Here is a 13,798-nt window from a genome sequence, read left to right on the forward strand (position 1 = left end):
TACCTATATTTCCATATTTCATTTGCCCTCTTTACTAAAAATTATATCTAAATAGCAAACATGTCTAACTTGTTTTCTATAGGTTCTCTATGAATGCCATTTAATTTTCTATTTCCATGTCTATTTTCTTGTCAATCTCTAATATCTCCATGGTCTAGCTCCAGCTGACAGATCTCAAAGCAGGTCAAAACTGGTCTGGGTAGTCATTCTATAATGCTGCCTAGCAACATACAAATCTGAAAGGAAGCATTATGGGATACTAGACAATTTTATATAAGTCATCTGCTCCTATAGAAGCAGATGAATTCATATCAAATTGTTCATATACATCATATCTTCCTAATGAATTTTTAAGTTTCTGTTCATAGAAAGCCTACTTTTATAGAATGTATATATCTGTATTCACTCCCATCATCTAACTAGCAAGAAAATTGGAGTCATTAAAGCCAAGTCCATGAAATTTGTTCTAGTGAAGAACTATTAGCACATGAATATAATCACATTCAGTCTGTTTAAATGGCTATGATGATATCTCTATTTTTAATCAGGTACCAGACGACTACTTGTCAAAAACACCCACTGATGGGAATGAAAGTTGAATAACTATCCTCTATGTCAAAAGAGTTTCTGAAGAACTGCTCATATCCCATTAAATTTAATTTATCTTCTTTTTTCACCAGTTCAAAAACTTATTTCCTTCTTTTCTATCAAAATATGCAGAACAGTTTATATCCCCTGCTTGGTGTATATAAAATTTCATGTTCGTGTAGCTGTGATCAAAGTGATTATTTTGCTAAGATCAGACAAGAATATTATATTACATTTTTTTAAAAAACATGTAAGTCATAACTTGGTCACCATGACATAAACACTACCAGAAGCTGTCTCAATACTTACTTCATAAATCTCTCCCTTGATGATGCCCATAGAAGGCGCATCACCTAGATAGGACTTTTACCCACATGTTTCACTTAGTATTGTGTTGTTTTTGAGTGTGTTGCAATAGTTTTTTTTTTATAATCCCTGAAGATGTCTCAGTGACAGAGACGAAATATTGGAAGTATTAAAATCAGTTTTAATCCTTTCAGAGTGCCATATATATTCTATTAAGTCTCCAACATGATGTCCTCACAGCACTTAAGCCTCAATACACCGACACAAAAGGGAGGGTGGGCATGGGTGGAGGGTGTTAGGATTCTTTTTATGGGATTATTCCCCTTTTAGCTATTGGACAAAAAGGTGTGGTTGAGTTCAGTAGTGAGCACAGTGGTTATAGAGCAAATCAATTTTTCCCTGTGGATTAAGGGTTTTACAATGTCATTAATTTTGTTGGATGTGACTGATGGTAGATGTGTTTACCTGTGTGTGTGTGTGGAGGGGGTCTGTAGACTGTAAGATTTATCCAGTAGTATTGTTCTTATCCACTTTCAAAATTATTGTTTTATTTATTTTTTTTGAGATTTGGTAGAATTTTAAATTCTCTGTCAGACAGGTTACTACAACAGAGAAGTTAAAGCTCTACTGAATCTCAAAAATAACAAAATATTCAATAATCTTGAAAGTGGATAAGGGAAATGAAACTGTAATTCTTAACTACTCAGATTAGACACACACACATGCACACAAGTGGCCATTCTTCTAAGAAACTGGTCTACCTACAGCCAGCTGAACTGTCCCCATGAACACAGAAATAAAAACCATCCATAGATATCTGAAAAATGCTGACTCGGACTGATGGAGGTTGCCAATAAATTAAGACCACTCAATTCCAGACCCCCCAAACCCCAAGGATATATGTTGTGCTGTTATGTGCCATCCAGTCGTTTTCAATTCTTGGTGATCCTGTGAATTTACAAAGGCTCTCCATCACACTCAGCCTCTTGTCCTTTCTTTCAGTAATTGTAAGTTCAAGTTGGTAAGTTCTTTTAAGTTGTCCATCCAACTCTTTTGTCTTCTCATTCCCTCAATCTTCCCAACATAACTGCCTTTTCCAATGGTTTATTAGGTAGCATAATATGTCCAAAGTACATCAACTTCTGTTTATCGATCATTGCCTCCAAGGATCATTGCATTCTGTCTTTATATTCTCTAAAATCTTCTTACTGGTCATTCTTGCAGTCCAAAGGATTCTTAATAGTATCCTCCATACCCATAATTCAAATAAATCAATTCTCCTTCTGTCTTTCTTTTAAGATTATTAAGATTAGAAGAAAGACAGAAGATCGTCTAAGATCTTAAGATCTAAGATTATTAAGAAATAATCCAGCTTTCGCATCCATACATCACTACTGGAAATACCATTGTTTGAGAAATTCTAACTTTCGTGGTGATGCTCACACCTCTATCTTGCATAATTTTTGTCAGGTTTAACGTAACTTTTTTTCCCTGATGACTATCCTTCCTTTAATTTCAACTTCACATTTACCATCATTTCTGATTCTGGTAAATCATAACTTTCAACGATTTCTATTTTATCTCCCTCTATTATAAATTCATTTAAATTGCCAGAAGTCATCACTTTTGTTTTGCTGATGTTTAATTAAGCCTGGCTTTGTTACTTTCTGTCTTAACCAATAGAATCAACTACTGCAGAGCTTCCTCATTTTCTGCTATGGGGGTTGTATCATCTGCGCATCTTAAATTATTTATTTTTCTGCCACCAATCTTAATTCCAGTTGGATCTTTGTCTAAATCAGCAATTCTCATAACATATTCACTATAAATATTAGAAAGGTAGGGCAACAATATACAACACTGCCACACTCCTTTTTTCCACTAGAAAAAAAGTGTGCTTCTCCAAAGACTGTTTTTACTGAAGCTTCTTGGTTGTCATATTGCTCTATAGAATTAGATGTTCAGGTATTTCCATTAATCCCATTATAATCTACAGTCTGTTGTGATCCATGCAATCAAAAGTTTTCATATAATCAATAAAACAGATGAGCACTTCCTTCTGAAATTCTCTTGTTCTTTCTGTAATCCATCTCATGTTTGCTATTTGGTCTCTAGTTCCTCTACCTCTCTTAAAGCATGCCTGTTCTTGTGGCATTCTCTGTTCACATATGGCTCCAACCTTTGTTGAATCATTTCAGCATAACTTGACTTGCATGTAAAATTAAGCGAACGGTTCTATAATTTTCACAATCTCTGGAATTTTTTTTTTTTTGGAAATGGGATGAATACTGATGTTTTCCAATCTCTAGGACAGTATATTTTCTTCCAAACTTGTTAAAAAATTTCAGTCAATATATTCACAACTTCATCCCCAGCTACTCTCAATAATTCCCCTGACACACACACACCATCAGCTCCAGGAGCTTTTCCTTTTGACAGCTGTTCCATTGTTGATATCACTTCACTTTTCATTATCATAGGTTCCTCAACAAATTCTCTCCTTTCGAATTCTCCTTCAATATTATTATCTTTCTTGTACAAAGCCTTATCTTTGGAAATCTGCACTCAGTTGTCTAACCATTTCTTTGTTTTTCTGAAGTTTCAATTTTCTTCTTTCCTCTGCTATTTGAATAGCTTCTTCTGACAACCATTTACAAATTTTCTTTCTTGTTGCTTTATTTAGAGTCTTCTTTGCTGCTTCTATGACTGTACATTTCGTTTCTTCCCATAGTTCTAAATTCTCTTTCTGTCTTCTCCATACTTTTTTAATTTCTTTCCGACTTCTACTTTAAATATTTCATTTATAGGATTTAAATCAAATTTGATACTGTCCTTTTGTTTCTTCTTAGCCCTTAATTTCAATTTAACTTCAGCTATCAATAATTCATGATCTGTTCCCACAGTCTGCATCAGGTAGTGTTTTTGCTGCTTGGATAGAACTCCTCCACCTTCTGCTGGCAACAATATAATCTATCTAATTTCTGTATTCTCCATTAGGTGAAGTCCATCTGTACAATCCTCTAAACCAAATTTTCAGTGATGCCGCATTCTTCTTTTTCACCCACTTTTGCATTCCAATCACCTAATATCAAGAGAAAATCTGTTTTATCAATGCTGTATACTACTTGTTGCAAGCTGCTATAAAATTCTTCTATTTCATTTTCACTTGAATCTATTAGAATTATTCTATCAGACACTGGATTGTAATCCAAAATGTATTTTATATATTCTCTTCTAACTACGAATGATACTCCATTTCTTCAAAGATCCAGAGTAATACATCATGAAATCATCGGATTTCATGTTAAGATATTAGGAATCAATGAACTGATTTCTAACCTCTTAACTCAGGTTTTTCTCATTTTTTTCTTCACCAGTTCCAGTTTTCCTTGATACATGCTTCTTACATTCCATAGTTGTTGGAAGTTTTTCCACTTGGTTATACTATAAATTAAAGATACCAAGAAATTATATACCTGGTTTAATCCTTTATCCAAGTGTAAGCAAACAAAGTTTGCACCTGAAATATAATCAGGACTAGGGCAACTTGTATATAGAAGCTAATGACTTCACATCACTTGCCTTAGTCATAATGCATAGCATTATACATACTCATAAGGAAATGTGCTTTGCATTATGGGATAATAAGGCAAGTGGTGTGAAGTCATTAGCTTCTATATACGAGTTGCCCTAGGCCTGATTATATTTCAGGTGCAAACTTTGTTTGCTTACACATGGATAAAGGATTAAACCAAGTGCAGGTAATTCTCTTTTTACAAGTCCTTTTTGTACATGAAAACAAAAGCAGTTCTATTTTTGCACAGTATATTTTGATTTAACATGGTTCAAATGGTGCTTATTTTTAAAATTTCTGTTTGAATTCAATTCTGTTAAAAAGGGTATTTCCATTATAATTATCATTTCCTAGAACAGTACATATGTACTTAAACTTGAATTTTGGGGAACCTCCTTTGATGTTTTAAATATCAGGGTTACTCTATGCTACGGAATATAGACAACTGTGCCGACAACAAAAAAAAAATCAATTTTTGTAATTACGATTGCCCGAAGTTAAACGAAACAGATGATCCGTTATATTCACTTGCCGTTGGTTCCTGGATACAGAAGGGTGCTATACTGATTCCTCGAAGTTGGTCCGTTACGGGAGGCCTGCCTATATAAAGCTGCTTGGAAGGAGTTAAGTTGTTTACTAAACAATCATTTCTTGTTTACAATTAGAAATGTTTATGTCTTGTGTTTTGTTCATGAAAGTTTTGTTCGTGCGATAGTGTTATTATACAGGTATGTATTACATTTTGAAGAAGGAAAAGGCCTAGTGATGCAGATAGAAAATTGCTCACAAAAAGGAATACCTTTAGATGGAAATGTCATTGAACAGAAAGCATTATGGTTGTACAAACAGATTCAGGAAAAGGAGCCAACATCAAACAACAATTGTGATTTTTCTGCAAGTACAGGTGTTGGTTTACAAAATTTCTCAAAAGATACATGCTTCATAATGTAAAAATAAAAGGAGAAGCCATATCTGCAGATGAGTCGGCACCGTCCAAAAGTATTGCAAATGGTGGCTACATTCCTGATCAACTTTGGAACACAGATGAGACTGGCCTTTGTTGGAAAAAAATGCCAAGTAGAACTTTTATAGCGAAATCATAAAAGTGTTGGTGGCTTTAAAGTGGCTAAGGATCGTGTGACTATTATTTTGCAGCAATGCTTCGGGAGATCGTATATTAAAACCATTACTCATTAATCGATCCCTAAGACTGCAGGCAATGAAAGGTGTGAATTTTAACATGTTACCAGTGCACTGGAAGACAAACAAAAAAAAAAGGTTGGTTACAAAATAAATTTTTAATGAATGGTTATAGAATCAATGTTTTGTTCCAGAAGTTAAATGCTATTTGATGAAAAATAATCTGGACTTTAAAAGTTTTATTGATTATAGACAATGCACCTGGCCATCCTGTTTTAGAACACCCGAATGTGGGATTTTGTTTTCTGCTACCTAATACAATATCCTTAAAACAACCACCAGACCAGGGTGTGATCGCTACCTTCAAAATTTACTACATAAGAACATTCCACTACATTTTGGATAAACTAGATAAGGATAATTTACTGACAGTTATTGATGTGTGGAAGAAATTTTCTATTTTGGATTGCATCAAACTTCCTAAGTTGGGATTATCAGAACTGAAACCAAATTTTAAATGCATGCTGGAAAGCTACTTGGCCAGAATGTGTGAAAAAGAAAAACCCTGTACCTTTGCATATAACTGAATATCCCAATATCATCAGATTAGCACATGCAGTTGGTGGAGAAGGATTTGATGATTTTTCATCTGCAGATATTGAAGAATTGATGGTTAACAAGGCTGTTAGTGATGACGAAATAATAGAAGCTGTCCTTGAGAATCTCAAAGAAAAAGAAAAAAGTGATGATGATGAAGGGATTCTACTCACTGCAGGATTAATTAAAGAAGGCTTCAAATGACTAGTAAAATTGCAAAGTCGTTTTCTTGCACATGATTCAAATACTGAATGAGGTGAACGGTTTAAATGTGAACTGACATGTATGGTGCGATATGAAGAATTATACAAAGATCTAGTCAAAACAGAATCTCAAAATTAATTACAGAGTTTCTGATAAAAAAAAAAAATCAAGCTTCAGAATTATTGGAAGTTAGTGCTAATTTAGTTCCTTTAACTGAAGAAAATGCTTTGCCATTGCAGTATAAACAGGACAGTCAAAGTGTTTCAAGTGATGAAAGTGATTTAATTCCAGTCTCACACAAAATAATGCGGCTACTGTCAGAAAGTGACGGTCAATAAAATTTAAGTAATAATCATATGCAAAGGTGTATTCAGCCTTTCTAATTTCTGTCTTATTAGTGACACACTATTTTCTTTAAGAAAAATACATATGTATATACTTTGAATAGGTATTTAAAATAAAAAATATTCCATTAAAATTGAATAGAGTTTTATTCAATGATTTTCATATGTTTTGTTTGAAAATAACTTATTGTTCATATCAGGTTTTCACATCTTTTGACATGGGTTTTTGTTTACAGGATTTTTTCTGGAAGCAATCTACCATGTAAATGGAGAATTGGGTGTATATAATTTCTTGGTATCTTTAATTCTTACATTCCACGTTCCTATTTCACGTAAATCAATAAAGAAGAGGCATCTTCTGAGATTAACTCTATCAGAAGTTCAACTTCTAGAAGGCATCATCATTCTCAGTGGTGGCTCGTGGCTTGAAATTGTGGGGGTGCTGCAACTTTCGAAATTATATATACACACACTGTAAGTACAGTGTATACGTGTTTGGTTAAAATATCAAAATTATGGTAAAAATTTTAAAAAAAATTAAACATGAAAAAATATTTTTTATTATCGATAAAATTATAGTTTAGTATAATTCAAAATTACTTAAAAATAAAATCCATTCCTTTAATTGTAATTAAAGGAATGGATTTACGATTTTTCGACATCACAATTAGATCCTTTAATTGTAATGTCCAAATATTTAAAGAGATGGAGTAAGCATGATAAGCACTACGAACACTCTACTACTGGCGCAAACCGCATATAAACAACAGTGGAACGGCACGACGGACAGTGCCGCATTATGCTAATAGCTCACATCTCACTATGACGTGCATATGCTTGCGCACGTAGCAATATGACACTGTGATAAACACAGTGCTGCTAGCGTCCTTTGCCCTCCTAAGTGCCACAAGATGGATTTTTATTATTTTTTATACAAAATAAGAGAATTGTAGAGGATTGTTGATGATAAAATTAAATATTACAAGCAAATATAAATAAATTAATAAATATATTTATATATAAAAATTGGACGTGCTGCAGTTCCGCAGTGCCTATGCACGAGCCGCCCCCTGATCATTCTTGTTAACTTCACTGAGAGTTTCTCTCTGCTCTTCTCCAATAGCAATTTCAATGTCTTCCAACCTGGGTGTCCCATGTTCCAGCATTATATCACAATAACTTAAGTCTTTGTTAATAGGATTTTCTTGGCAAAATATATACAGAAGTGGACCAGTCTACAGATAATATAAAAGATGTATATTACATGAAATAAAGCATAGCCTGGCATCAGGTACCTTGGGTTTGCCACTCCATACTCACTAAAGTGAGTCCTTGAGGGACAAGGATATATGGGTATCTACAATACATAAAGAAAATATACCACTATGCCCAGTTGTAGATAGCACAGACTCACCTACCTATATGCTAGCCAAACATTTAGCCAACATCTTCCTCTTAATTACTGGCAACTCCTTTACATATATAAAAAAATTTAGGTCCATAATTTAATGGTCAGTTTTCACAGCTCATTATTTACAAACATCTCACTTAAAGATACTTTTGATATCCAAGCAGAATTTCTTCCCAATCTCAGCCCTGTTTCATTCACTAAACTTGTGCTATTTTGTTTGGAAGGAAATTTCTACAAACCAATGGAAGGCATAACTGAGAAGTACTCTTTCTTTCCCTCACCACCACCCTCAAACCTACTATCTGCCTATGAAATGTAAATGATGCGTTTGTTATTTGGCCACATCATGGCCCAGATACCCTTAAACACTTAAAGGATACATCTAATTGTCAACAAGACAAATGGATGGATTCTTGGCCTTCAGAGTTTAAAGACCCCCCCCATACATAATGCAAAATTGATTTGCTCTATTAACACTGCACTCACTAATGAACTCAGCCACATACAAAACACCTTTTTTATCCAATAGCTACACCACACCAGCCTACCAGATAAAAAGAATATCAACACAGCCAGCCTGGTTGGTCAATTGGTTAACATATCCAGCCAACAAGCTGCAGGTTTGAATCCTGCCAAGGACATGGATGTTTGTGATTGTCATACTAACCAATTAGCATTTGTACTGCTATGACCTGTGTCCTGGTGCAGTACAGTGGCACACCCAGGGAGGGGGACAAGGGGCTCTGGTCCCCCCTAGAAAATTTTCCAAAAATCTTTTCCTAATTAAAATTATTTTTTTTTATTTATATTGTGTCGTGTCTTCTATTTCTATACTACTTATGAATTAGAGGTCACATAAGGTGGGAATACCCTATAGCTCTCGGGAATCATGGCCACCATTGAACGCGAGGCGAACGAAATATTGCTCCGTCAGATTGAGCACTACTTCGTTTGCCCAAGTCGGGCAAAAGGAGATCATGGATATCATGTATTGGCGATCACTGCAGATGCTCAGTCATAGGTCGTATGTAATGCGTAGTGTGTGTGTATTCACAAATCGTGTACTTAACCCCCCCCCTCCCTCCCCCCAAGATTAAATTCTGAGTGTGCCACTGGTGCAGTATGACCCTTGATGTCTTTGACCCATAAACAATTAAATAAAAGCTAACACCCTGCACCCATGCCCTCTGTCCAAATATAAATTACAACAAATCTCACTATTCCATATATCTGAGGTCCCTCTGAAAAGGTGAGTGGTCACAATCTTGTGACCACTCGCAAACCACAGAGAAAGTTAGTATCCATTATCCATTCTCCTAAAGATCAGCTGCACACCCTCTGGATTTATCTGGAGTTTACCAGGAACCCAGCAGCTGCAACCTTTCCTACTATGGCAAAACAAGCAAGACAGCCAACATTAGGATATCAGAACATCAAGACTATATTCATTTCCACCATTATGGCTACTCAGGTTTAGCAGATCGTATCCTGGTTACCGACTACAGGATCAGAAGGAAAAAAAGCTACTTTACCAAAACGTTTAAGTTTGAGAGGCTTTTCCTTGAATCTGCTTCTACCCTCATAAACTATTCTAACTTGACCAAATATGGTTGTATCAAACTGCCTCTCACATGCGAGAAACTCCCACCTGCAGACAACAAGCCCAATGGCCAAGAACTCTCAACCAAAGTCAACAGGTGGCATAATTTTAGGACTATAAGCCACCCTGTATTTCTTCTGTTCTTTCTCGGAGTTATTTTCCTGAACATGCCAACTTAATAATAAAAATAATTAAGTTTATCAATTAATATATAATTAATATAAATAATAATAAAAATAATAAGTTTTTACTTATTGAACCACTTACGTTATTCATTTCTTAATATTATGTTAAGAAATGAATAACGTGCCCTTCTTCTTCTGTTCAAATGTATGCGTTTTCTGATAATACCTGTCTTTTGTGATGATGGTGTAACGATGGATGGATGGATGTATCTGCCAGTGCAGAAAGGTTGTCTGTAAACAGAAAACTGAATATGAATAATGCCTATGGAAGTATGGATTATTAAAATATCCAGAAAGAGAAGACTCTTGTCAGATTCACATTCAATAGTGAATTTAATATGAAAGTAGATGGGTCTATTTTATCCAAAATTGTAGTAATTCTATCTCTGAGTGGGACCAACCTGCAAAGATTTCATCCACAAATCAAAGCAGATATGAGAAAGAAGGAAAATGGTTCTACAACTTCTGCTTTTACAACTTATTCTGCCATGTAAAATAATATGTGTTATGGTGAATATAAACAAGTTAACAGTGTCAGGGTAATCAACTTGTAAAAACTGAAGAGTTTTCTAAATGGTATGTTGGTGAGAGGGAAACTAAATCAAAGGAAGCTATTATTTCATTGTCCAGCAAATACAGACCATGAATTTTATCTTTGAAGCCAATGCTGCTTTTAATATAAAATGCAAACTGATTTGGAAATTTGAATTATCAAAACAAAGAAATTGTCATATTGTTCAGCCATTACCAACCTCTATTCATAATAAATAGGTTACACATTTAACCTACAGTCCATTCACATAGGATGAATTGACTGTCTTATCAAAAGGTCAAGATGCTGCTTTATCCCTTCAACAGATTCCTTACCTAAAAATTATGGTAGGCATGGAAAAAGGCATGAATGGCCTATCAGAAGGTTCAAATATTTCTTTATCCTCCTTGATGAATTTCTTAATTAGAAATTATGTTATACTTGTAAAAGACATCTGAGAATTACACATGGATGAAGAAACCAAATTAAGGTTTGAAGCTGTCCAGATTCTATACTAAGCAAAACCTCCTCCTCTGAATATACCTTTCTCCGAATTGCAAGTTCTTTGTTCTTTATGGTGTAAGACTAATACTGACATCAACAATGATAAAGGTTCACTAATTGTTCTGACAGATATCACAGAGTATAATTGTAAACTTAATATTTTACTAAAGGACAGATAAACCTATAATGTAACTAGCAGACACCCAACTCAGAGCAAAATAAACAAATAAATAATTGGACCAGGTACACTCATGGGATACCATTATTGAAAAACTACAGATTCATCAAGCTAGTCTCCTACATATCTATGGTTTTCCATTACGTCTCATTGTACAGTTGATTATACTGACTCTCCCACTTACTGTTTTGCTAAATATCTTTTTAGTCCTCTTCGAAACTTCACTGGTCACACTAGTTATTATCTTAAAAACAGCACTGACTTCAAAGATAAAATTATTTGCTGGACAATGAAATAATAATTTGCTTGGAAGTAGTTTACCAATTCACCAACATGCTATTTAGAAAATTCTTTAATTCTTACAAGCCAATTTCCCTGATACTGTTAACTTGTTTAAATTCACTATCAAAACATGTTATTTTACATGGCAGAATAAGCTGTACAAGCAGATTGAAGGACCAGCTATGGCTAGTTGTAACTAATTATCTTATGGAACACCTGGAAAGTCAATATCTGGCTTCAATTTGTGGATAATATCTCTTCAGTTTGGTCCCATGCACAGACAGAATTACTATAATTTCAATTTCAGGATAAAATAAACTCCATGCCATAAAAAGTTCACTATTGAACACGATTCTAAAAGCAGTCTTCCATTTCTGGATATTTTAATAACCCATACTTCTATAAGCAGTATTCAATTTTCTGTTTACAGAAAAACTTCCTGCACTGGCAGATACATTTATCAGTCATCACACCATTATAATCAGAGAAGACAGACATTATTAGAAAACTCTTAGAGTTCATAAAATCTGTTCTGATTTGCATCAAATTTAACAAGATAAAACCTTCAAAATAAAGCTAAAATTCAAACTAAAAGTCACTTTGAGTACTAATGGATATAATGAAATCATCAGCTATTATGAATAATCAAAAATACCTATTGACATCTTCACTTATTTTACTGGTGAAGATAATTTTACAATTCCATGAAAAATAATTTTGCACCTGTGTAGTTGCATGCATTGCAACTAGGTGTATATTCATAGGTTGGACGCAAACAATTACAATTTAGCAAAAAACCTAAGTTCAGCATTTATTTTTGAAAATATGACAAAAAACTCATACATTGCAAACTAAACTGTTAGCAAATTTTTATAATTTATCAAAAAAATAAAAAATGTAGCACTTTCTTGAAAAACTTATCAAAAATATACATTATTATACAAAACAAAAAGCTTTTTTTAATACAAAACTTGGCATTTATTTAATACTTAGCGTTTCACAATACAACTGGAAAACAACAACAAAGGAAACATGCAAGTTTGAATATAATAAATCATTTGAAAACTTATACGCCATTAATTTAATAAAAACTAATTAACCACATACATGCAGGTAGGCAGGCACACACCCACACACAACTTTACTGAAGTTTCCAACACTTACACAGGAAGACCAGTAATGCCTTCTTTAATATTAGCACCAACATCTCTAAGAAAAGAAAAAAAACCTGACATATAATGATTGATCAAAAGCACAATTATCAATTCTTAAAATAAATTAATAAAACAGTTCTAACATTTACCAATAACCAGCTACTAAAAATATGATAATTCAAAGTAAATATATTTTCCAAAATTAAAGGAAAAACAAATTTGTACAAATACTTTTATATGCAAGATAAAAATTATATTATCATATTTAAAAATGTTAACACTGTAATTCAAAAATCACATGAATACTGAATTCCTTTTGCAAATACAGTGGTATCTTGCTAATCCAAACTAATAAAAACCATGCTCGTTCAGATTAGCGAATTTCCCCACAAGAGACAACAATAACTACTATTTAATACAAAAATAATCAGATTCTAATGGTACATCAATTTAATTCTGTAAATGAATGAAGTAACTGATAGAAAAAAGCTATTGTAGTGTAATGTAAAACTTCAAAAATAATACAGTACACAAGTTTATTTTAGTAAAAAGATTAGTTTGTATGTACTTGTATTGTTGAGGATTCTGATTTAATAAAATTGTATAGTTCAGTACGTAACTTAATTTGCTTAAAAAATCACTTTCTTATACACAACACACAAAAAAAAGTTTTTTTATTTCTTTGTAAAAAAAGTCACTGATTTTCTTTTGCTTCTTGGAAGCTAAACTTTTTTTGAATGCTTCTTCTTGGAGCTGCATTAGCAATAAAATTTTGTGGAATGGTGTATCATTCTGCATAGTGCATTCTATACACATATTAAAACTTTCAACTGCCTCTTCATGTTTTACTTTTTTTTCCCCTTCAAGTTCTTTATCGTCATCAGTCTTCTAATTCATTCTGTAGAGTCATATTTATAATTTCAGCATCTGATTTGATTTCAAATTCACTTTTGGTTCTACCTGTAATCCATTCCTTAATAACTGTTTGTGAAATTTGCATTTGTGTACAGTATAAAAAAGCAAATGTGAACACACAAGGAATCTAAATAGGCCTACACCATAACTGTACAATCGACAGTGTGAAAAAAAGACTGTACTGTAATAATAATAAAAATAATAATTATTATATAAAAATAATAGTACACAAAATAATAATATGTAATAAATAAAACTTTTTTTTCTTTCAAACCGCAGTTCGG

The 13,798-nt window shown here is 33.4% G+C and overlaps 1 protein-coding gene across 1 annotated transcript in view; it reads right to left on the reverse strand.

Moving 5' to 3' along the window:
• Positions 1 to 13,798, reverse strand: part of LOC150098599 (transmembrane and coiled-coil domains protein 2-like) — a 168,563-nt gene that overhangs the window by 72,279 nt on the left and 82,486 nt on the right. The window contains exon 5 of the mRNA XM_090405273.1: positions 12,610 to 12,654. Coding sequence (XP_090261399.1) covers positions 12,610 to 12,654 — 45 coding nt within the window. The remainder of the gene's footprint in view (positions 1 to 12,609; positions 12,655 to 13,798) is intronic.

Source organism: Typopeltis vanoorti, chromosome 15, assembly GCF_054136105.1.
Source record: "Typopeltis vanoorti isolate ZY-2024b chromosome 15, IOZ_Tvanoo_1.0, whole genome shotgun sequence".
Classification (NCBI taxonomy): domain Eukaryota; kingdom Metazoa; phylum Arthropoda; class Arachnida; order Uropygi; family Thelyphonidae; genus Typopeltis; species Typopeltis vanoorti.